The sequence below is a fragment of the Caloenas nicobarica genome, chromosome 3 (assembly GCF_036013445.1).
Source record: "Caloenas nicobarica isolate bCalNic1 chromosome 3, bCalNic1.hap1, whole genome shotgun sequence".
NCBI classification, from domain to species: Eukaryota; Metazoa; Chordata; class Aves; order Columbiformes; family Columbidae; genus Caloenas; species Caloenas nicobarica.
This window is the reverse complement of record NC_088247.1, coordinates 56,867,713-56,893,956: the sequence shown is the minus strand read 5'-3', so window position 1 is coordinate 56,893,956 and position 26,244 is coordinate 56,867,713. Positions and strand designations below refer to the sequence as shown.

Genomic DNA, 26,244 nt, shown 5'->3' with positions numbered 1-26,244 from the left:
GAGATAGCCGCCGCCATGAGCCAGCCGCCTGCAGGGGGCGCCGCCGCCGCCGCCGCCGAGCCTCGCCTGCATCCCGAGGGCAGCAGCGGCAGGAAGCAGCCGCGAGCCTCCTCTCCGGCCAGGGCCCGCGATAACCCCCCGCGCCCGCCGCCCGCCGCCGCCGCTGCCGCCTCCCGCGCCCCGGCCGCCGCCGCCAAAGCCGCCTCGGCGCGCCCGCCACCGGCCCAGGCCCCCAGGGCCGCCCGCGGCCGCGCCGCCGACAAGCCGCAGCGCGGCGCGGGGCCTCCGGGAGCTGTCCAGCCCGGCGCCGGTGCTGAACCCCCGCCCGCCGCCGCCGAGGAGCCGGGGCCGCGCACCGCTGAGCCCGCCGCGCCGCGGGCCGCCGAGGAGGCGCCCCCTGCAGGAGGCGGCGGCGGCGTGGGGGAGCGGGAGGGGGCGGTGGCGCCGCAGCCGCCGCCGCCGCCCAAGCACTGGCGGGGGAAAGCGGGGCGGTCTCCGCTGAAGGGCGCGGGGGAGGCGGCCCCGGCGCCTCCATCTTCCTCGGGCGCGGGGAAGGGCCGCGGGGCGGCGGGCGGCGGAGGGTACTGGAAGGAGGGATGCCTGCAAAGTGAGCTCATCCAGTTCCACCTCAGGAAGGGGCTGGCGGCGGCCGCCCAGATGCAAACCAAGGGCAGCAACCACAGCAGCAGCGGCAACGCTTCCTCTCCTTCCTCCTCCGCGGCCGCCGCCCCGGCCGAGCCTCCCCCGGCCGCCTCCGCCTCCTCGCCCTCTGCCATGGCGGCGGCCGGGGCGGAGGGGCTGCCGCGGGGCGAAGCGGGGGGTGGCAGGAGCGGCGCCCCCGAAGGCGCCCTGAGCCCGCAGCTGCAGGAGGAGATGCAGGAAGAGATGGAGAAGCTGCGGGAGGAGAACGAGAGCCTCAAGGTGAGGGGACGGGGTGGCAGCGGCAGCAGGGGGGACGGAAGCCGGAGCGGCGGCAGAGGGGGCTGGGGCCGGGCGATGCGGGGCGGGCGGCCTCCCCACCCCCGCGCCAGGAGACGGCTTCCCCGCTGCCCTCTCCCGCGGCGCTAGCGCTGGAAGCAGAGTTAACATGGCCCTGTTGGCCCTGTCGGTGCGTGCGGGCACTGGCACTTCCCTGCTTCGTTGCGGTGCTTTTAATGAGCAGCGTTGTATTTAGGTGGCGTTCCTGCGGGGAGGAGCTCCATTTTGGCCACCTTCCCGTATACATTCTGACATCTGTGCTTTTAACCCACCTGTTGTGTCCCTGTCCCCTTCTTGCCCTGGTGCAAGAATGAGATAGATGAGCTGAGGACGGAGATGGATGAGATGAGGGACAGTTTCTTTGAAGAAGACGCTTGTCAGCTTCAAGAAATGCGCCATGAACTGGAGCGAGCCAACAAGAACTGCCGGATCCTTCAGTACCGGCTGCGCAAGGCCGAGCGCAAGAGGCTCCGCTATGCTCAGACTGGCGAGATCGACGGCGAGCTCTTGCGCAGCATGGAGCAAGACCTCAAGGTACAGATGTGAGCAGATGTCATGGGGAGGGAGTGCTGAGATGGAGACACAAACGTGCTCTCGGTCCTCATGACTCAGGCATTTCCATCCATTCTGTTGTACACTGTGCACCCAGTGCAGCTCATAGGATAGCAATGGCCAAGCTGGGTGATAGAAGCCCTTCGTTATGTAGGTAGGCTATTTTCAGCTTTAGCCTAATCATTTTTTGTAATGATAATGTGCGAGAAGTGACTCAAATACAAATTAGGATCTAGAAGTTTTGGATCTTTGATGATGAATGCAAAACGTACACTACCACTACAAAATTAAACCAACCTCACTGAGTTGTTCCATTGACTTTGAGGGATTTACTGTGCTCTTTAGTAAAGATTTCAGAGGACTGGTAGATTGAATAATTGCAGAGCAGCAACATGAAATCCTGACTCTTTGGTGTCAGTGGAAAAACTGCCGTTATCTTCAGTGAAGGCGGGATTTTCCACATCCATCTGAAACCATAGACACATCAAATTTCAATGTGTAATCAACTCTATTTAATCCATAACATCTCAATGAACCACAGGAAAAAGTTTCAGTCCTTGTTTAAAGATTGTTGTTGGTAAAATATCCATCATCTCTATTCTAGATTGGTCCAACTACAGAAGAAAACCCCTTTCTTGCACTAGTTGGAAGTTGTTTAATTTCTGCTTCCATCTACTGAACTTTGTTAAGGCTACTACTTAATCGGGACTCCTGATTTTTTTTCGATTGATAGATCTTCCTCCATTAGTGATGGAAGTACAGACCTCTGTTTAGCAACATTTGTCCTCTGTATAGGACTAGTTACCTATGTCTTCTTGGATTCAGTGGGCTGCAGTTGGAAATGCTAATTTAATACATGAACAGGAAGAAGGTCATTCTTAAACTTCTTTCTGATAGGTAAGATGGATTGAGAGTCTGTTATTCCCAAGCCTGGTTTGCAGACTTGGATCATTTTTTCTGAAAATTTTCCAGCTTGTTATCATTCTTATTAAAATGTAGACACCAGTCCAAGACATGTTTCAGTAATTTTCTCATTAGTGCCATTTAAAATTCCAATATATTTCTCTGTATTTCTGTTTGATATTCCTTTCCTGCGCATATTCAATACCCACGGTTGCTGTTGTGGCCATGACAGTTCTGTACATACAGCTGTTCACATGGCTCTTGACAAAGTAGTGTCTTCCTGGTCAGAAGCAAAATGACCCATTTGTCAGGGGCCAGATGGAATTGCTGATCAAAGCAAGGGACATTTTGCACACTCAGAATGATGCTTAGGTGAACAGTTGAGACACGCACATTTGCAGACAGAATTTGAATGTGAGCCTTCATGTCCCAAGTGAATATTGTGATTCAAGCTTATAGAACTGATTTATTTGTTGACTCAATGTTATTTTGTATTAACAAGTAACACATGCACAGGGCCTGGGAGAGAAACGGTAAGGGGACCTCTGGTGAGGTGCTCACTTGCAGCAAAGGAGGTATCTGCTAAGACCTTAGGTTAAACTGGACAAAGGGCTCGCTTCAGTTAGGGTTTCTCACGTCTTTCCCAATAACGACACAACTGAGTATTTGTAAAGAAATAGTGTTTTTGCAAAGTGTTCCCACAGATCATTAATGTGTTCTGCTTTGGAGTAGGGATGAACATCTAATGCCAAATTTTTGCCTAATTGAATTCTGGCTACTGGCTGACCATAACTGTAACTCATGAGCAGTTCTCTGTGGTGTTCCCGAGTCCTCTTCTGAAGAATTAATATCCAAAATAATGTCTATTTTGCACAAGTAATGTATTAGGTGACTTAATCCTTCAGAGATACAGTCTTGCATTTAGCTGTATTAAAACGCATCTTGCATAAGTGAGTCCCGTTTCCCAAATGATCTAGAATGCTCTGTAGGATTTTTCTGCATTAACTGACACTTCACCAAATCTTGTGTCAAAAAATCACTACCAGTAATGATCTTGGTATTTTTTTGTATTTAGTGACACAGACTGTATCTATGGACCGAAGACAGATTCTGATAGGATGCAGTTAAAAATGTCCCACAAGATTTTCCATTTACTTTTGTTGGACAATCAGATGAGCAGTTCAGTACTGAGTGTAGGAGAAGACATCAAGATGTAGCCTTGTTGTGTGATTCACAGCTCATCCTGCAGTCTTTTTGGAGTATGGTTATAACTGAAATTCCCCTACACTCTATTTCTGTTGGGCATTGTGTGTCTTGAGTGTGCGTGCAGTGGGAGAGGTTATTGAATGATCTGGCGCTACACTGCAGTGTTGTATCTGTAATTCACACACACTGGGTTTCTTGTCAGGGAAGGCTGAGTCACTAGCTGCTGCTGTTTTCTGATAAATCGGATTCTTCTAGACTGTTTGCTTACAATTATTAGTTTTTTTCTTTAGAGTTTTAGTATGTCAAAGGGAGTTCCTTGACATATAAACATAAAGATTGTTCTAGTGAAAGCCATAAAGGATAGCTCTCTAAGCTGCCCTAGCTAATGCTAAGAAGGATTAATTATACTTTCCAATGTTCTAAAAAAAGCAGGAAATTAGGCTTTTCAAACTGTGTGTCTAAATCACCATCATAACAGTGATTAGTGTACATTTAAATATTTTTGGTGCATGATTATAGTTTCTGGTGGTTTCACAAAATTCAATGCAAGTTGCTTGAATGGCAAAATTCTTATTACTTCACATGAAGAAGAGGAGTTTGATCTTGACTTTTAACTCTATTCCTGTGAAAATGGATTTTTTTAAAAAAAGCAAAAATCAAAAGCCTTAGCGTTCATTTTAATTTAAAATATTGAACATCATTTGAGTGAACATAAGGTCAGTAAAAATGTTATTTGTTCATATTTTACTCTTTAAATTAACCAATAGTAGTAAATACTAGATATTTAGATTAACTGTCCATGAAGGAGAGAGAACTAGCAGGGTCGAAATAAAGATGTGTCTGTTTGTGGTCCTCTACAAGGTACAGGTAGGGTAGGCCTGAAGTAGGTGGGCCCTGATTTTAGATGCTTCTGCATGTCAAGAATTTGAAGGGCATATGACTTAGTGCATTGAAAAACATAAGCTAGCAGTGGTTGTGAGAAAACAGATGCCACTTTGTCTACAGGAATAATGAAGGTTCTGTTTCACCGTTGACATAACAGAACCTAAGTAGGAGTTGGGGTTTAGTATCTAATGTGGTTTACAGTGAAGCCCATGGGAAGATTATACCATTTTTGGAAGGAATCAGCTTGAATTTTGCATCATTTAGAATTCTGTCTGTGGATGTCCTTGTCTACAAGTTTCCTTTCATACCACTTCCATAATTAACATGTAAATGGTTGCTTAGGCACTAAGCACTGCAGCAGTATTTTTTTTTTTAATCTTTCTTCGGAAATATCGTTTCATTTAGGTTGCAAAAGATGTATCAGTGAGACTTCACCATGAGTTAGAAAATGTGGAAGAAAAACGTACTGTAACAGAAGATGAAAATGAAAAATTAAGACAGCAGCTTATAGAAGTTGAAATCGCCAAACAAGCACTACAGAATGAACTGGAAAAAATGAAAGAGGTTAGTGTTGCTATTTATTGCTACACAAAGCAGTTGAATTTCTCAAATTCTTATTGCTGAACTAACTGGTTTTCTTCCTGTAACTTATTTTGGGGGGCACAAAATATGGCAGGCAAAAGTTGAAAGTTGAAAAGGGTGCTGAAGTACAGCTTGAGGATTGGGAAGCTGAGAACGAACTAAAATACTTGGTGTTTCCTAGGCAAAACAGAAACCAAACTGTGGCTTTGTTTTTCCTGTACAAGGAGGGAAATGTGGAGCTGAGTAACAAGTTCAGAGGCTTTGAGACATTGTACTTGCATTAGGATACACAAGAAGAGCACTGAAGGGAATTGGAGGAATCTAACTTTGCAGATGATGTTCCCCACAGCGTTTTAGAGAGACCAGAATTTTTCCCTTGCTAAGTACTACTAGGGAGCAGCAGGCACACTGAGACTGGGGGTCGAGCCACCTCCCCATCCTGTTGGCTCTTTTGGGAGTACTGGAGAGTGAGAGATTCTACCTGGCCTTTCACTCTAAGCAAAATTTTACATTATACCTAATTCATCTTCTGAATTACTCCATTCATCATTATATAGATGCAAGATATTGTGCCATTAAGTAAGCAGAAAATTGTGTTACAGCCATAATAGCCTGGCTGACAGAGATAACAAAGCATGCAGTAAAAAGAGAAACTGTTGACGAAGAATGACTTCTCAGAGCAGATTTTAGAAGCAGCTATCCACTTCATTGTTTAAAATTCAATGAATCCCACTAATTTTCACTTTTGGTAATATTCCCTAGCAGGAATGCCAATGTCTACTTTGATCTTGTATGAAGCAGAAGAAATGTATTTCAGTTGTTAAGAAAGGCAGGAAATTTTCATTTGTATGTAACTTATAGTATTTTTAGGAATGGCAAGTGCTCACTTTAAGTGATGTAATATGAAAAATATTCATATGTTTTCTTTACAGGAACTGAATTTCAAATATGTTAGTAGAGGATAAATGTGGTTTTTTTCCACCTTCTGCTGCTTTTCCAGATAATTGCACATTTGAAAAGGGCATGAAATCTAAGCCTTATTCAGCTTCCTTTTCCTATGCCTGATACTTTCTTATTCTGTTTTCAGTCTGGTTTCTGCCATCAAATATGACTCAGTTTCCAGGACCATCTTCTTTATGAGAGCATGATCTTTCTGTAATTATTCTTATGACTTGTTGCTAAGCTTGGCTTTACTCCAAATTTTCCATTATTCTTGTCCATTCAGACTCTCTTGCAGATTCCCATGTCTGCATCCTTTACTCCTGCCCCATAATAGGTTGTACCACTGTAAGTTTCTTTTGCCTTGCCTTGAAGATCTTGTGGATCTTCAGATTACAATGAAGTGTAGTGGCAATTTAATAGCTTATGCTCTTTAGGAGCTACGTATCTGCAGGAAATTAATGCAGTTAAGTAGGCTGCTTCATCTCTGCCAGCAGTAGTCTCTTCCTCCTTATCCTGATTCTTCCCTCTGGCTCACTATGCTGAACTAGGGTTCTGCTGCTCTCTTACTGCTTTTTCCACTTCTTTCTTTAGCTTAAGTATTTGCAGCTTTTTGTCTTTGCTCTTGATATCAATGGAAAGATACTTGAGACTCTGGAAGAAAGTGTCCTGTTGAAGCTAGGGGCTCCTCTACGTGATACTATTTTCATGAAGCTGAAACAGATGGATGATTCCCATTGGCACAGAATGGGGTCACTGAGCCAGGATGGAAAAATGAAGTAAGACTCTATGCAAGAGTAGAGGTGGAGTGGACAAGAAGTCAGAAATATGTCCATATACTGAACTGGAGAGAAGTGCCATGCCCAGTCATTTTGTGTCATCATAATTAGGCAAGAGCTTTCATTTACATATTTCAAACAGGCTGCTGAGCGCCTTTCGGTAGGAGAAGGCTGCTTTTCAGGCTAGGACTTACATCATAGCATGGGGGAAGTTGGAGGATGGTTGTGGAGGTGCAAGTCAGAGAAAAGCAAGTTTGAAGTGCAGCCAAATTATTATGCACTTTGCAAGCATGCCATGACTTGGGGGACCAAGGGAAGGAAGCTGATGAAGAATACTAATTCTTACAAATTTGAAATTTATAATTTGTGAAGAAGCTATGAAAATGTTAACATGAAACAGCCATGAAAACAACCCAAAGCACTCTAAAGTGCTTTAGAAATTTCCAGAACAAATACCTTCTCTTCTTCTCTGGCAATTGGAGGTTTCATGCATCTTAAATGTCATTGTCAGATAGTCATAATGTTAATTTTCTGTTTGCTTGTGAGTTATTTCCTTCAGTTTCATGGTTTTACCACCTTTTCTCACTTCAATACAGCCATTATAAACAGTGGAACCTCCTGCTTAAGAAGTTCTACTCAGCATAAGTAGGAATGCGAAGTCAAGACCTTTTGTCTGGATTGTGATTTTCACTTTATTCAGCTTAGAATTAACGAGACAGTCAATCTCCAAAGACAATGAAGCATTTTTATTTTGCAGTATAATAACAGTCCTCAGAGTATGTAACGGCTGATTTCTGTGCTTTTGTGACATCAAATGTACTGCAAACACACAAACCTTCCAATTTTTCTTAGAATCTATTTGTGTACAACTGCCATGGGAAATTTGTTCTCCTTTTATAATGAACAGTGTGAGATAAAGAATGGTTAAAAGACTTAATAGAAAATGTTGGAGGCAGAAGCATAATTTTGTGTCAGGTAGTCTCTAGAGCAGGACCAACACCAAAGTTCTCTTTGTGTAGATTCTATATTGTTTTAAAAAACACAGTAGACTTGAGTACAAGCATGTATAAAAGATAAATGCTAGCAGATGTTTGTGCAGAGACAAATCTAGAGTTCTCCAGTGAACATTTGGGTGAATATACTCTTGTGAATGTATTCATCCATTAATATAGGGACATAGTTGCTGTTTTCTTTCTTGGTTTGGAGCTTTTGAAAAAAATAATTAAGATATATTCCATGACAAATGGAAGTTGTTGTTGATGTCAGCAGAAGCTTGCAAGCATCAAGGATCTGGAAGGGTGTTCCAGCAAAGCATACATTTTCTATCAGTTACATTTACTTTCAGTCCTCCAACTTGCAGCTATTTCACTTAATGTTAGTCCTGCATATGTCCACATGGAAACACAAGATTTTTAATCTGCATTGTTAATTCTTGGAATTTGTTTGTAGCAACTGCTGCTAATTTCCTCTTTATTATTTGTTATTATTAATAGTAATGCTTTTTGGGAAGCTGAAAACAAATTAGAGAAATTGTTTCCTAGAAGAAAGATAAACCAACTGTAGCTAGATGTAATTTTTTTCAGATGTAAAAGATTTGTTAAATAGCTGGATTCTTTAATGCGTTCATTAATTTGTTGGTAATCATTTGTTCAAGCCTAGATAACTCTTCTAGAGCTTTTAGTGATAATAATATGAACTAAGAATTTATTCATTTGCTATAGCTATATAGGAAACACCCAGTTAGTCGTGCTTTAGGTGGTACGTTGTGAGACAAATGAAGTAGGAGGAAAACATGGCAGGTGTGTTGGACCCCGGGCTTTACAAATGTTCACTGCAATGCAAATATGTAATTGCAGGAGGCACAGTGTTTTTCAGAAACATAAGTCTTTATGGATGGAAATAGATTGCTCCCTTAGTGCTCCAAACTGGGCAGATGCAAGACAGCTCGGTTCTTACAGCTGCATTAGGGTGTCAAGCCACCATTTTCTTCTTCTAAGCATAGGTTATTAGCCTGGTACAGAGCTTGTGACAACCAGAGATGTCTTTTGCCCTGTCAGTTCAGGCTGCAGGCAGAGGAGTTTGTGCCTCTGTACGCGGGTCTGTGTTTTGCTGGACTGATGCCTGTCTTGTAAGTCAGACTGGTTTGTATGCTGCATGGAAATGGGAGAAGGCAGCAGGGTCTGGGAAACTGGGCACTGGACCTGGGAGAGGAATCTGAATTCTGTTCCTGATTTTGATACTAACCTGCTGTGGGACCACAGGAAAGTAATTACACTTTTCTGCTTACTCTTGCAACCTTTGCCTGCCCTGTTTATGCACAGATTAGTTCTCCATACATCTCTGAGTGCTCAGGCTGCACGGAAATAGGAGGGTAGCCAGAAATTTCACAACAAAACCTGCTAAAACCACCTCCCCAAAAACCAAGCCAAATCAAAACCAACCAACCAACCAAACCCCCACAAACCACCCAAAGAACTCACAACAAAACATCTCCCCCGCAAAATCCCAACAACAACAAAAAAACCCCAATACAAACTACAAAAAAACCCAAGCCAAACAAAACAAAACAAAACGGAATGGAGGCTGTGTAAAGAACTGGTAAGGGATGCTCCTGTCCCAGTCTCCTTGATCACTAATATCAGCTTGCCTGCTATGTCTCATAAATAAAAATCCACTGTCTCTCCCTTCTCTCAGCCCTTTCTCTCTCTAAGCTGCTTCTCCTGCCATTTAAGCATAACGACTTATTTCCAGTCTTTCTCCTGTAACTCACAAAATCTCAGATTCTCCAAATTCTCTCTCTATCTTGATCCTGTTTTTATTTTGTGTTCGTTTGTTTGGTGTTTGTTTTTTTGCTGTCTTCTGGCTCCTAAGTCGCAGTCTTGTCCTTCTCCGTGCCATCCTCTCCTTCCCTGCATCCTTCCAACTCTTCTTGAGTGTCCAATCTCCTTCCTGGATTTTGAGTCTTTTCCAGTTCATTTCCCTCTTATTCTACCCCAAGTATATTATCCCCATTTCTTAGTTACAGCTTCTCTCTTCTGCAAAATTTGTCCTTTTCCCCTGATTTTTCCACTCCCTCATATAAATGTGTCAATGTCCTTGGCTTGTTCTGTTCCTTTCCTTGTTTCCAAGCTTCAGTTCTTCACTTTTGCATCTGGATTCAGAGACATGGAGGATCACCCACTATGCTAGGAAACAGCAGCTATATCACTGTGAACACTGGAGAAAAGGTTTCTGGTTCTAATGCCTAGCCTCAGCTTTATCTAGACCTGCATGAAGCAACAATTTGCCTTCTGGGCTGGGGTTGGAACATAATCTGTTAGCTGGAGAAAATGTGCAGGTTGGTAGCTGGGGTTAGAGAGGATGTGGTAGTTTGTAAATACAGAATTTTCACCAATTTAAACTGGTAAACTCGAAGAAATGATTATGTGGTAATGTGTAGGAATGGAAGATTTCTGAAAGGTTATGGTTTGGCAAGTTGACGACTTATCCTGAGACAGATGCTTGGTGTGGAATATCTGCAACATCTAAAATGTGGTGAGGTTGTAAGAAACTGGAAACAAGTCTCACAATGAGTGGTGGTTTGCAGCATTTCCAGTAGGCAAGGCAACCATATCCAACAGCAGCATTACAGTTTTGGATGCCTTCAGAATCAAAACTTTCTTGACTGCTATTTGTCTTAGTCCCTTCTCTTAGGACCTTAAGCTTCATCTCACAGTCAGGGCTGCCAGTGCTACCATTGGCCATTGAACACCTGACCAATGCTTCCTTATTTGCAAGAGGTCCATCAAAGTGATTCCCACAGCTGACTTGTTTATCGCCTGTGAAAAAAATGGTTTTAAGTCCATTGTATAAATCAGGTGACTTCCAGTTGTCTAAAAACCACTTCATCTATTCCCTTTTATTGAGCTGATGGTCTGTAGAAGATACCCCAAATGATGCCACCCATGCTTCTCTGTCCTCTGCCTCTTACCTATAGCTCACGTTCTGGCCTGTCACCTCTTACAAGGCAATGCTACATGCAGTTGAACTGCTCTTTTGTGTAAAGCACAACCCTTCCTCCTCACCTTTAGAGTTTTTATCAATCCATGGCTGCACTCCAGGCGTCGGAAGCTATCCTGTCATGTCTCTGTGATCCCAGTGAAGTCATAGCTCTGTAAATGTTCATGGTTTCCTAGCTTCTGTCTGTTGCCCATGCTGCACACATACAAGTCACTGGAGGTGGATACTTGGTTGTGCTGCTTTGAAAGGGAAAGTTTCAGTCTCTTCCATCATACTGTCCCCTCAGTGCTTCCTAATTGCACCTTAGGCTTTCATTTTGCTTCAGAGTTTAAGCCTCAATTCAAATAGCTGGTAATGGAGGGGGCAGGGACAAGGCAGATAGAGACATGAGACGCTAGCACGCCTGCTGATGTAGCTGATCAGCTTCACAGGATCGGTGTAGTGAGCGATACTCTTCAAGGAAGTACAGTAATTTACTTGCTCCTGGCACCAGATGGCAGCAAGGGAGGATTTAATAAAAGTCTCTCACAAGCCCAGTTCCTTCCTGGGTCTTTTGGAGGATCCAAATACCAAGTCTATCAGCAACACTTCCACTAAAAGTACCCTTAAGCAGAGAGTTTTTTGTGATCTGAAATCTCAGTTTGCTGCCTCATGAAAATTCACTTTGCTCTGGTGGAAAGAACAACAGGATAATGAGGAGGCTTTTTTAAAAAGAGACGAGAAACAAGTCTCTGCCTGTGTTATACAAGAAAAAAACAAACAAGTCCTCTGTCTTCAAGAAAGGCTCGGGGATTCTCTAAGTGCCACATTCCTGCAGATGCACAACCCCCAGTTACTTCTGTCAGACTTACTTGTGTGAAATTCTGTTACCTTTGGTATCCTGCCCAAATATTTTGTTCCTTTAAAAACAGTACTCAGCAGGGATGCTATTCATCATCTGTGAGGGTGTGATTCTGGCGTCTTTGCTCCGAGCACACTGCGATTTCACAGTGAGCAGGATAAGCAGAGTTTGCTTCAGTTTAGTTCTTTGAATAGGAGAAAATAATCATAATGCAGAAAGAAATTGATATCAGTTACAAAATCTCTTGTAGTAATACTCTAAAAATGTCATGTCATAAACAGGAAAAAATATTATGTGTATGTGAGAAGCAGTTTACACTTAAACCTCATAAAATTACATCTTAATTATGTATCAGCCATCAGAAATTCATGTGAGCCATTTGCTTCAAGAGAGTTTATCAAAACTGAAAATAAACAGCCTGATGGTCAATAATAATGCCGTTCCAAAACATATATAATAAATAGTGAATGATTTCAAAAGAATAAAGCTTCATAAATATCTTATTGTGAAGAGGTTTTGTGAGTAAAGATGCCTGGGGGGAGATTTTTTTCAGAGAGTCATTGAAGCTGATGTGCTGCTTTGTGGATTCCTATTGAATTGTCTTAAAATTTGTAAGGATGTGTAAAAGGAGTGAGAGGACTGCTTGTTAATGGAGAAGTACTAATGAAAGAGTGGCAACTGTAGTGAAAAAGAGTGTATTTGGAATATGTTTGAAACAGAAAATAATTTAGTCATCACAAAATAAAGTTTGATCAATTCTTTTGAACCTGTAAACATAATGCTGCTACTCTGGTTTGATGGGGGCGTAAGAGTTTCTTCCTTGTGGCAAAATGTTACTTTATTTTCCTTGCTTTCTGTGACGGATATCAGTAGCCTTAGATTTGCAAGTTCTCCAGATAAAATCAGAGTCTCTTTGCAGTAAGCGCTATTTTAAAGAAAAAAAAATAATGACCATCTTAAACAAACAAACCAACAACCAAAAAAAAAACCCACCAAAAACCAACCAACCAAACAAACAAACAAAAAAACCAAGAAAAACCCAAACCAAACAAAAAAAAAAACCCAAACAAACAAAAACCAACCTAACTAGAATGGAGGCACAGAATAAGAGCTGAGCTTCCAAACATATAGAATCTATGTGTTAGAGGAAGGACATGAGTCCCTACATCCTGGTCTCAAGTCAGCACCTGTGACCCTTTTTTTGCTTAGAGCATTCTTCTCAAAGTTGTTCTTTGCTACAGAATTGCTTCTGTTAGTAAAAAACTAGATTTGTAAAGTAAGTTGGGCTAAGGAATAGGTCCACACACTGACGAGATTGCTAGCACATCCCTTGGATGGTTTTGGCCTGGATCAGCTACCACTGCCTCAGGGCTTGGGTAAGATTTGGGGTCTAGCCTGGGGGAGAGCTCATTCCTGATTGACAGTTTGAATGCTGTCTGGCTTGTTTGGGAATAAGCTGTAGGGAATTATAGCTGTATTGCTGCTTTAGCTGAAAGGGGGCCAAGTCGTGGGGTGCCAGTTGGCATCAAGTCCTGAGAACAGTTCCTGACCCTTTCATTTATTAGTGTAAAAACTAGGCAAAGGGCCTCTGGCTTGGTATGGAGCCAGATGAAATGGCAAATGAGACCCAGAATAACAAGTCCAGTCCATTGCTGCCATTTGAATTCCTGCTGCTGAGAATTATTGGCAAGGAGTAATCACCAGCAGTGAGCCCATGGGCACCACCAGCCCATGGGTAGGGCTGTGGGTGAAAGCCCCACATGAAGCTCGGCAGGGTATTCAAAGCTTATGAACACTCAGGTCTCTGGCAAGACCCCAGGGGTCAACGCTTGGCCAGTTGTGTTTAACATCTTCATTACTGACCTGGATGAGGTCAGCAGGACAAGGATCCTTCCCCTCTACTCAGCTCTTGTGACACCACACCTGGAGTGCTGGGCTCCTTAGCAGAAGAGAGACATGGACATACTGGAGCAAACAAGGGCTGTGAAGATGATTAAGGACCTGGAACATGTGTCAAATGAAGGGGGGCTGAGAGATCTGGGACTGTTCAGCCTGGAGATGTTGGGGAGCAGCAAGGACTGGCAGCTCCCTGTGGGATGGGCAGTTCTGGGGGACAACATGGCTGGGGGGCAGGTACAATCAATACTAACCAGGAAAAAGGACACCAGGATTTAGATGTTTGTTCACTACAACCTGGAGGTTTAGTTTTCACTTACCACAGTTTTCATACTATTCAGAAATGCAAATCTCTGGCAGTTTAGCAGATTCAGGTTTTGATAACACTACACAGTTTAGAGTTCTAAGAACTGCAGTTCTTATTTTGAAGGGCAGTATATTAACCTTTTTGATGTGCAGGTGTGCTTTTCTGAAGTGTTTGGTTTTGCTGAGATGTTTTCACATATTATGTGATTTTTTTTCCCCCATTGCTAGTATTAATGACAGTATAAATCAAGATGCATAGAATTAGCCTTGTGGATATCAATTCTATTTTGCTTTGTCTGATCCTAGTTGTATGATTGTGTTAATTAACTTTGGCTATCTCGACGATGAATCCAGGTTAGGATAATAACCAAACTCTTTGCTTAGGTCACAGCTGAGTACTTGCACTTAGAAGGTATTTGCCATGCATCTGTTTCTGTATGTGTTGTGTGTAATGAGAGGCTTCTACATCTCTGTAAAGCATGACTGATGATGACATCCAACTGGTCTAATTACCAAGAGTGTTTTATATTACAGGCTTGGCTGAATAATTTTAATTTTTACAGATGCTAGCAGTTTAGATCTTTGATTAAATGATTAATTGGAAGCACCAGTAACAGTGCCCTAGAAAGAGTTTTGAACTGAATTATTGCCTTGATGATACACACAGATACACTCTGAGGTTCATTTTCCTTGTGGTGTGCTTCTAGGAGTACTGTTGCTGAGCTCCCAAACTTCGGTCAGGTTTCATGCATTCAGAAATTATGAGGCCAGAATTGTATAATATGACCAACCAGTCTGGCCTGCTGAATAACATGAGTCATAAAATACTCCCAACTATTTTATTTAAACTGATACCTACTTTTCAGAAAAGGGTGCTGGTCTGTGTTATAAATTGACAGCTGAGACAGTCTAACACATCTCTTCCTGAACTGTCCCAGGAACAGTCACAATTTTACACCTTCCTTCTCATCTGAATTTGCTCAAAGCTAATTACCCGCCAGGAGATGTATGTTCTTGCTACCACACTAAACTCCAGCATCAATGCCTTGATTTTTTTGTTTTGTTTTGTGTTTTTTGGTTGGTTGCTTGTTTTTTATTTGTTTGGTTTTTGTTTGTTGTGGGGGTTTTTTGATGTGGCTTTTCAAGAGACCTCTGTTCTCTAGGCTGTTTTCCTATTGCCTTAGCATAGCTTTCACTCCATTTTCTTACATATGTATCTTCATATTTAGTCGCATTAAAACAGATATGATTTGATTGCACCAAGGTTTGTATCAATGACTGTTCTTTTCAGCATTTAACATTTCTCCAACCTTTACTCTAACTACAGTCTTTATCCAATATTATTTTATGTTTTTTCCAGGCAGCGGCAAAAAATGTTAATTAGTGTAGGACCAAGAATTGATTCTTGTGTGACCCCATTAGGATGGCTGTGGCATTAATCTGCAGGTGATCTTCTGGTTCAGTGACATTTATGATAAATACTGAAGAGTCAGGTGTTTGTTCATGACAGCTAGTTAAAAATGCGTCCCAGTGATCAAATATTTATAATGAGCTGAAGACTGTCAAACTTCATATCAGAATGAGATTTTCACATTCTTAGCAAAGGGAACCTCTAAGTAAGAGACTTAAGTCAACCTCTACAAGGTTTTAAGCCAGTCTAAGAGCCACAGCCCCTTCCCTTGCTGGCAATAAGCATTTCCCTTAATAAGCTGAACAAGTTTCATTTAGGAGGAAGAGGTCATTTGGAAGGAAGAGGCATGGGGCCAGTCATGAGTCTTCTGAGCCTTTTGTAGCCCATGCAGCCTCTGGACACTCTGCTCCAGACAGCACTGCAATATTCTCCCTCCCCTCATCTCCATCTTTGCATGGCAGAAATACCAGGACAAGCATGGGGTGCAGGCTTATGGTAGAGCAGATTGGTACCAGACAGTATGAGAAGGATGGGTGTGAGGATGTCCAAACTTCTTGTAGCCTCCATGGTTTATTTTTTCAGAGCACCTTCTTTAGATGAGCTGCTCAACAAAACTTAGATTAAAACTTGGATTTGGTTTGTGGCAGGATCACATTGGCATAACTTAAGAGCACTGCAGAATCTGATCCTCTGTTTTCAACAACCTAAGTTGTCAAACACCCTTGAAACTTCCCCATATGTTGTATTATGGAAAATATTTTTCAGCCAATTTACAAATGGCTAGCTTTACAATAGAACTTCCCTAGTGAACACAGACAAAAGAAGAGACAATGAGTAACAGAAGACCCCATCCTTATAGTCAGAGGACAGAGAGGTGATTGCTGGCATATGAGAGAAGGATTTCTTTCCCCTGTTAGCAGAAAATCTTCTCACTGCTCAGGCTTCTAGACCAAGTGCAGATCTCAAAATTTCTCCTACCTGAATTAATCTTAAATTTTTGCATCCTCTCAACCTCTAAAATATGTTTTTTTGGTGAGACATCCCTGTAACTGGAGGTGTTGACCAAGGTGCACTGCCTCATAGGGTGAGATGCAAAGTTCCTTTCTCTGCTGTGTGCCTACAAACCTCCAGAGATGTACATGTTCTTGATGCCATCCTACCCTGCGAATACAGGGGAGGGACTGTAAGAGGTGTCTGTACATTTAATACAACTCTTCTATATGAAATGAGCTTGAATGCAAAGGTTTACATGATCAGCCTGCAATGTTGCCGAACTGGCTGCTGTATACATTTCCAGTGAGCAGTGTATAGGTGCACATTGTGTGCAGAATAATTCTTCATTTCCTTCTCATTACTTTTAATTTTCAGACTAACATTTTTTGTCAGGGTATGGGAACTACACTGGTTTATATATATGCATTTTTGTAACCAAGGCAATGAACCTCATCTGGTTGCTTGCACTTTCCCATTCTTGTGAAAATTTATTTGAAATCTTTTCTGAGATATTCTTCTAAGACAACTGAAAAACTCTACAAGTGATAATAGGTGTGAGAAAGAAAACTCTTTTTAGATTTGGCAAAATCTCGTGTATATTTAATTCATAATTGCTGTATCCATGTCTGTGACTGTGATTACTGGTATTGTTATGTGGTGGTGTTTTGAACTATGCTAACACACTCTCTGTCATACTGGGAGTCCCAGATAAAGGCTGGGACAGTGCATTGTACTAGGCATTGTGTACACCCTGACAAAAAGACTGACTCCCTTTTCCCAAAAAAGACAGCTGAGCTGAGAAATAAACAGCAACTTAGGAAGACCTAGGAAATAGGTTTAACTTGCATCACTTTGCAGCAAAATACCTTATTCTAGCACTTTCCCTCCAAAGGATGCATAGTGTTCTGAGATTTGCTTTTGCATTTCAGGATTAGGAGCTGAGTGGAAGATGATTGTGATCTCTGCCTCTTTAATGAGGCCCAGTTGGGTAGTACTGGGGAACTAAGCATGCCTAGCTTTTCCATCTTCTGTCAGGTTCAAATGGCAGGAGACCTCTTGCCCTTCAGAGAAGTTGCCTCTACTCTTTTATGATATCCTGCTAGATGAGAGAGTGTGCAATCCCAGAAAGCAAAGTATTGGAGTTTGGCCAGCTATTTGACCAGGTCATATGGAGAGCTTTGAAAAGGCAGCTTTCATCTTCTACTGCTAAGGATTTTTTTCAAATAAGAAAAAAAAGAACAGAAATGTAGTGAAAGCATAAATGTGCTGCTTCATTTTATGCCTTGCAAAGAACGTTTTTACCTGGTTATACCACACGGTTTTCGTTATTTACTCTAGCACTTTGGTTTCAGTTCAAAATGCAAAGAGTTTGTCTAGGTAAAGTGCAAATGTTGTGTATATTTTACCTTCTTTTATTTTTTTATTTAATTGTCAAATAAATAATGGCAAAGGATCTGAAGATGATAACCGAAATAACTCCTAAATAAATGCAAATTAAATAATACAAATATTGGAGGGCAGGTCCTCTTTTCTCTTCTGCAATATGAAGACATTCAAAAGACTACATAAGAATTATTTTTCTCTCTAGGATGAAGCAGTAAAGATTGCTTTTGTTTTCTATCATTCTTCAGCAGTGTTTTCAAATATGCCAGTTTTAATATGAAGAAATCATTGCTAGAGCTAGTAGGGATATGCTTAGTGTTTGCTTCATGGACAGGGGTGCTGTGTTTCTTTGCTTTTCACTTATCCCCTGCTTTTCCTTTCCTTCCTTAATTTTGCAAGCAAGTACAATACTGAAATGCTCAGAACTCTTCCTGCCCTTGAAGGCGCTGGAAGGACTAAAGGATTGTATGATTCTCTGCAATTGTGCCGATGAGGCAGTGTCTTGAGTTTGTTGGTGGCAAATTGCACTTGTAGAGTTGCAGAATAAGGGAGACATTTTAGACACAAGGATTTTTTTTTTTTTTTAGGATAATATGTATTTTCAATTTGCCAAAATGGGTAGCATCCATTTAGTTTTTTCTACGTATTCTGATACATTGAATTAGAGTCGGTGGCAATAAGCTAAAAAATCTGTCTTGCATCTGATTTGATCCAGCTCCATGAGCTAACTGACCTTATTGACTGAAGGGAAAATACAGAGAGAGTCTTAGGGCAGATTTCCATTTCCTTGATCATAGTCACTCTGTGCCAAACAGAGGCAAGTTTATGCAGCCCAAAAGATGTTCAAAATTCAGTGACTTTTCAAAACTGTAAAGATGGTGATAGGTTTGCTCCAATTTTTGAAAGTCCTGCAGACCTGTCACAGGAGTTCAGAGGCAGGTAACAGTAACCGTGTACAGTATAGTTGTGTAACAGATGAGAAGTTTCAGCTGCAGATGTAGAGGTTCAAAAAGCTGCACACCCTGTGCCTTAGCCTGCCCTGTGAGGAGGGATAAGGGCTATTTTGGGGGCTCTGTGCACCCATAAATCCCTTTATATATCAGAAATTCCTCCTGTGGTTGCCTGCATTAGGTCTTGGATCATATACACCCAGATGAGGCTTGAAATAATCAAACATAAGTGTCTTGAAAAATCTTGGTATGTTTTGCTTAGGTCTTCTTTATTAACTGCTGAGAGATTTACTGTAGCTTAAGATCAGGTAGCAAGAATCTGAGTTAATTTTACAGCTTTCCTACTCAGTGGAGTGTGATGCTATTATTTCTGCATTATGTTATTCTCAGAGTAGATTTCAGTTCTTTTTACGCCTGAGAAGAACTGAGCATCACAGGTGGTGTTAGGACCACACATTTGGCTTGCAGTTTAGGTCTGGCAAGAGAAGGATTATACCATCTGGTCTTCAGAAGTGCTTAGCATCTCCAGCAAGACATTGGATAAACTCCAGTGGAGGTTACCTGAGAATCGATGCTGCTGAACATTGCAACAGAATTGCCCATTGTGTGTCATCCAGTGTGTATATAATATAAACATTATCTACGGTCTTATCTAGATTGTGGAAACTTCTCAGCATTGCCAGAACACACATGCAGCCCCATGTGTGCTGGCTACAGTGGATGCTGGAATAGTCAGGTCAAAACCAGTTTTACCTCCTAGTCTTTCAGAGGTAAGCGGAGATTATACAAAGTAATGATACATGCCCCAGTTACTGGTCGTATTATCCCTAGTGCTGTCTAAATACTTCATTAGTACTCAAGCAGTTTAGCAAACTCCCCATTGTAGAAACAGCATTATATGCATTTTTTGCTTGTTTTCTCCTGCAAATGGGTAACTTGGTTTGAAGTTATTAAAACCATAAAGCTGTCTGGTGAGCATTAGTGATCAGATAGTGCAAAAGCAGTCTTATGTTTGTTATTTTAACCTTTATCTTTGTTTACACATAATCTTTGAATAAACTTAATATGATTTTTAAAGTTATATAGAAGAAAAGTTATCTGAGCCCCAAAATTATCTTTAACAAAAAAATCAAATTCAAAACCACTTCTAGAATATGAGGAGCAGATTTTTTTTGCTATAGTTTGAGAAAAAGCAGAGATGGCTGTTAGTGGCACTACAGTATTCTTTGTGGTACACTGTGACATGAGAAAAGGATCAACAAGATGAGAATTATATTAAAAGGTGACAAACACTAACTTTTGAACAAAAAATTTTGTACACGAAGGTGACTGAGTCACTCACTGGCCCTGTCTAACATTTATTAGTATATCAAAACAAGCAACATGCAGACTGTTTTAGTACTGTCCAGTTGCAGGTATAATATGAAGATTCGCTTTTGAGAGTCTGGGCTGCTATTTTTTGTTTTGACATATGTTTATTTGAACCTTGTTTTTTTTCCTTTTTCTGTTTTGCTTTGATACTCCTTTTCATTAGCCGCAATAAATTGTTTAACGATAGTTGAATTGGAAGAGTGGACTAGTACAGGGCTTGAGAGACATCATAGAAAGAGTAGCCACAGTAAACTGTGAAATGTACCTCTGAAGTAGCTGTCAAAAATTCATTATTTATAGCAGGATATACTGCTTGATATGTGGCATTCTTTATTCAGTATGAGTATTGCCTCAGTGCCCTAACATGATGTTACGGGGCACTGTGATTTTGCAAATGTCGAATGTCGGCTGAGATGTGCAGATGAGATCTTAACCTCTAGTGATCAGAAATTGTCTGATGGTGTTTTTCACAAGAAAAGGGATCATACGACTTCCAGCTGGGCCTAATCCACTTACCCAAATCATCCTGCTAATTGAATTGTTCATGTTCTTCACTGCTTTCTGCAATAAAATGGTGCTGCTAAATACCATCGTTTGTTGGTGAATAATACAAGCTCTGTGGATGGTTTGTTGTGATTCAAGTAGAACAGAATACAAAGTATTAATAGTGCCTAGTCATTAGACAGTGACAACTATTGCTGTAATTAAAATGTTACTGTCCTGACTACCAAAAGGAACTTTAACACAAAAGATATGGAGAAAAAGGAGAAAAAGGGATTTTTCCTCTTATGCCACACCCATAAAAATATTTTTTGTCCTCTGTAGTTTCTCCTTTTTTTGGTCATAGGAAACTTTTTAATGTATCTCTTATCTTTTGAAAAGTTGTAGGGAACACAAGAAGTTGCAGCTCAGCATTTCAGAACCTCATTATATCTGGAGAGATGCTGAGCTTGGCAGGGTGACTAAAAGGCATTTAGATAATCAAGCAAAAATATAGTTTAACTATCCCTTAGTTATTTTATCAATGGGTGGCATTGGCAAGAATCTGGTGCAAGAAGTTTGAAGGGCTAAGTGATTTGAAAAGGGGCTTTTCAAAATGATAATACATAGTGGTATAATCAGTGGCAATACATACAAGGAAGCTGCACCTCTGAAAGTTCAACGCTCTATGAATTTGCCCATTCAAAAAGAAAAACAATGAAAAAACCTTCCACATGCATGTGCCATTTCTGCAATAGGATAACTGATGGGTGACCATGGAGAAGAATAATTTTGTTTGTAGACTGCATCCCAAAGTTGTTTGGTTTATTTTTAAAGGAAAAAGAATTTTAAAATGTTTGTGTCTTTTCTGGATTCTTTTAGAATTCCTTGTTTCACATCTATCCAGGTATCACAGTTAATATGACAATGATTTTTCATTTGGTTTTGTTGTTTTGTCTATTGAGCATTCAGTGTTTCTGCAAGAGGCGTAACAATTTTAATTCTGGTTCTTGGTGGATCCATCTGTGAATTTTATTTCTGATTCTGAATCTGAGGTAATTCTTCTAAATTCTTGGATAACTCTGTAGTTAATTTAAGCAAAAAGCTTCATGGGAAATCATCTCTTGTGGTTGCTCACATTCATATGTGAGTCCTTTCTATGTCATTGACTTTTCCTTTGGAGTCCATGAGCGTAGTGTTTGTTATGGGGACAATCTGCAGAAAAAAGAAAACAATTGGTACCAGCAGGCGAATAGGGCACAGAATCATTATGTACAGCATACTCACTTGCTGTACTCTGTTCCTTGGGGATTATGAAGATGTTTTAATTCCCAGTATATGGAACTGGACGGCTTTTAGATACAGCTGGATTCCCTGGCCAGTGCAGGCAAATGCGTGTTTCTCAGAGGCACGAATGATTCTTCTATCAGAGAATGATCTCAGAGGGAGATGGTGTTGGTTATATCACTGCTCTGCCTCAGGGCCTTCATTGTACCTGGGGAACATAAAAACTGGAAACAGCTGCAAGTGGGATGTTATGTATGAACATATTCTCTCACTCCCTTTCCTCTCTCCTGCTGTTTTCTTGATGAACTGTACTGACTGTTGACAGTGGGATGGTTGCAGTTGTTTTCCACTGCAATCGCTTGCCCACTAACGAACCTTCTACCATCAGCAATTACAAGATTTTTGCTGGATGTGCTAGCAGGCTTTGATCCCAGTGCTTCCTGCTCTAAAAGCAGGAGTTTCTTTTCCACTCACTTTGGCTACATGGCAGATGAGAAGACACCAAAGAAGTTGCTCTCACGGTGGTGCATACATGTGTTTGTGTGATGCTGTTCTTAAGCTAATATGCTTTGTTTCTCACTAGGACTTTGTAGTCCAAGCAGTTTTAAATTGTATTTACTTGAATATGTTCTGAAAACAGAACCAATCTAGTGACCAGATCAATGTGTGAGTTTGCACAGAGTTTGTCTACAGTGTACAGCTACGGAGGTGTGACCACAATACACTGCAAGCTTGAAGCCCGTGGATGGGACACAGAGAAAGGTTTCCTTGTAGATGTACACCAAAGTCAGCTGATGGATCTCAGTGACACTGTTTTATGTAGCTTGCCTATCACAAAGGGTAAGGCCACATGTCTGGCTATATACATCTTAATGTGCCTTGGCCTCATTAGGGTTAATACAAAATAGGCAAGCCTGAAGCTGGGTTTCACTGCTTGCCTCAGTTTCCCCATCTGTAAGTTAACACTTGGCATACCTGCTTTCTTACCTCTCTTGTCAGGTGTTAAGCATTCATTATGCACTAGTCTTAAAATGTGTTGAATAAAAAAAGGTAAGAGACTGGTTAAACCCTCTTCTTCCCTCTGCATTTGGTATCAATCATCACAATAAATTAATTCATTTATAGTTGCATTTGACTTGCTATGTTTTAAAAGAGTGACTGAATTATATACCTCTTTAGTGAAATATTCAGTGCATCTCATTTTGTTGTTGTTGCAGCAATCACTGAAAAGAAGAGGGAGCAAAGACCTACCAAAATCAGAAAAAAAGTCACAGCAGACACCAACAGAGGTATGTTGTAATAACAGTAGCCTGGTTTCTCATGTGAATGCTTCAGAGACACTATGGGAATGATATACATGATTTGTAGATTTGCACTTTGCTTGCTTGTTTGTTTTGCTCTTTGTTTTCCTGTATGCTGTGAAATGGAGAGCCCTTACCACAGATCTGCAGTCAGACAACACCATGTCAAAGACCATCTAAACAAACCTCTGGTGCTGCAACACAACCCACCAGTTTTCATGTACTCTGTGTTTTAGGGAAAATAAGTAAATAGGAGCATCAGTGAAGCAAGATTATAGGCCCTTTGTGTGCTGACTTCAGGATTTTTGAACCCTGTAAGATCTATTATAGTGTTGCAAGCCTAGAAATTATAAGTATTTTTTACAAGCCCCACCCTGCAAAGTATTTTCTGGGGACTGTGCAAGCTTTAGTTGTGCGTAAAATAGCCTTTTCCCCTCTTTTAAATGTAAGTATTTATTTCCTTCTCTTTAATTTATTGATCAGTGAAAAAAATGATTGCAGGAAAATCTCTGAATATGTAAAGCTATGTACCTGTGCTTGTTAATCTTGTAATTTAAGACCATCCACTGGAGGTCTCCTGTTTTACATCAAGTTTCTTCAAATACTTCTTTTTTCTTTATTCTAAGGAGGACAACGAAGACCTGAAATGCCAGCTACAGTTTGTCAAAGAAGAAGCAGCCTTGATGAGGAAGAAAATGGCTAAGATTGATAAAGAGAAGGACAGATTTGAACATGAGCTGCAAAAATATAGATCGTTTTATGGGGATTTGGACAGTCCCTTGCCAAAGGGTGAAGCAGGTGGGCCACCTACCACAAGAGAAGCTGAACTCAAGCTTCGATTGAGACTTGTGGAGGAGGAAGCTAACATTCTTGGGAGGAAAATAGTGGAACTAGAGGTGGAAAATAGAGGACTGAAAGCGGAGCTTGATGATTTAAGAGGAGACGATTTCTCAGGGACCGCTAACCCGCTCCTGGGAGAGCAGAGCGAATCCCTGTCAGAATTACGACAGCATTTGCAGCTAGTAGAAGATGAAACAGAATTGTTGAGGAGAAATTTAGCTGACTTGGAAGAACAAAACAAGCGCATAACAGCTGAGCTGAACAAATACAAGTACAAGTCTGGGGCCCACGAGAGTTCTAGACACCATGATAATGCCAAGACAGAAGCGTTACAGGAGGAGTTAAAAGCTGCACGAATGCAGATCAACGAGCTGAGTGGCAAAGTCATGCAGCTCCAGTATGAGAACAGAGTCTTAATGTCCAACATGCAACGCTATGACTTGGCCTCTCATCTTGGGATCCGTGGCAGTCCGAGAGACAGTGATGCGGAAAGTGATGCAGGAAAAAAGGAGAGCGATGATGATTCCCGTCCCCCTCACCGCAAAAGGGAAGGCCCCATCGGTGGGGAAAGCGACTCGGAGGAGGTACGCAACATTCGATGCCTGACACCCACGAGGTCTTTTTATCCGACAACATCTGGGTGGCAGAAAAGCTTCACTGACAGGCAGCAGATGAAGGACATTCGCTCAGAAGCTGAGCGGCTGGGCAAGACAATAGATCGCCTAATTTCTGACACGAGCACTATCATAACAGAGGCGAGAATTTATGTAGCTAATGGGGACCTCTTTGGACTGATGGATGAGGAAGATGATGGCAGCAGAATACGCGAGCATGAGCTTCTTTACAGGATCAACGCACAGATGAAGGCCTTCAGGAAAGAGCTCCAGGCTTTCATCGACAGACTCGAAGTTCCAAAGTCTTCGGATGATCGAAGTGCAGATGAACCTTTGTCAGTGAGTCAGGTAGACTTTTACTTATTACAGCCTACAGGTAACAAGGCTCTGCCAAATGAATTAATCCTCAAATTTGATGTATGGCACATGAAAAGTCTTTATTCTAGACAGTGGACAAAAATTGCCATTTCTTAAATTATTTTGAACACTCATTTGGCCATCTGAAACCTTGTTGTACCAATGGGGCTGTTTGTGAACAGTGAATAAGCCTAGTCTCCTGGAAATTTAAAAAAATACACTCTAAGGCATATAAGATTTTACTCCTTTCTGGCTTTGCAACTGCATTTGCCAGAGCGGTGCCTTCATCACCAGTAAAGGCAGCGCAGAATGCATTTTTGGCACATAAATGAACATGATTGTTTTCTTAGTGGTTGAGTTCCCGTTAAATAAATAAAAAGAAAATCTTATTAATTTTAATAGGAGGAAACATTACATTTCCAAAATGATAGACAATATGACAAACCACAGAGCAAAATAAAACATGCAAATCTACTCTACAGAGTTACAGAGCCACACGGTAGTGTGAATATTGGAATTGCTGTAAGGGATTGTATCTTCTGAAGGCCTATGGGTCACTGCTTACATTCAGTAGTGATTAGCATCTTTTCTGTAGTATGTTTGTATGCAGAATTGTTCCAGAGAGGTTTTGGGGAGCAAATTCCCTGCTGACTCAAGATCTTTTGCCATGAAAAATGAAAATTACCTACCCTTATCTTATCATGCAATCCTATAGTTGGCAAATCTTGTTATTGCTCATGGTATTATCTAATGTTTTAGTAACTCTCTTGCTGTGTTAATTCACTTTGTGCTATCCTGCTAGTTTACAGTCAAAGTAGTTGCCAGGTGAAGCTGAAAGCTATTATTTCTTGTTCCTATGCTGACTAATTAGTCTTTTGTTTCCTTGTATCAGAAAGTCACAGACGCAGTGAGTTTAAAGTTAATCAATTACTATACATGTATTGCATGAAATCAAACAGAAATGGTATTTAGCATGCTCACTTTCTGATCTAGAAATAGTTTTGAGCTTGTAGAGCTCCCATTAACTTAAAGGCAGAGCACTGCATGGGCTAATACAAATTTAAAGCAAACTAATTAGTGTCTTCTCTAAAAACATTACAGCAATAATTAAATCGGGCATTTTGGGGCTTGACCATGCAGAACTCCTAATGAAGTCAATGGGAGATGGACACTTGGTCCCTCCACGAGCATAGTCTGATTCACTATTTATTTTGTTTAAACTTTGGACTTGCTATTCCATTAATTGACTGTTCTCTTTGTCTTTGTATTTACTTTCCCAGATGTTTCAGCCTATCATTTTACTTATTCTCATCCTTGTATTATTTTCATCCCTTTCATACACAACAATATTTAAACTTGTCTTCCTTTTTACACTGTTTTTTGTACTGTAA

The 26,244-nt window shown here is 41.2% G+C and overlaps 1 protein-coding gene across 1 annotated transcript; it reads left to right on the top strand.

Moving 5' to 3' along the window:
• On the top strand, positions 1–26,244 carry MTCL3 (MTCL family member 3). Its single transcript, XM_065630361.1, has 6 exons — positions 1–921; positions 1,288–1,512; positions 4,930–5,088; positions 22,959–23,030; positions 23,669–24,844; positions 26,134–26,244. The coding sequence occupies exons 1-6, from the start codon at positions 16–18 to the stop codon at positions 26,242–26,244; spliced, it is 2,649 nt and encodes an 882-aa protein (XP_065486433.1). The 5' UTR covers positions 1–15.

Coding starts and splice junctions, on each gene's coding strand:
- MTCL3 (XM_065630361.1), top strand. CDS start 16: ATGAGCCAGCCGCCTGCAGGGGGCGCCGCCGCCGCCGCCGCCGAGCCT. Junction 5,089..22,958: donor AACTGGAAAAAATGAAAGAG/GTTAGTGTTGCT, acceptor TTGTTGTTGCAG/CAATCACTGAAAAGAAGAGG. Junction 23,031..23,668: donor CACAGCAGACACCAACAGAG/GTATGTTGTAAT, acceptor CTTTATTCTAAG/GAGGACAACGAAGACCTGAA.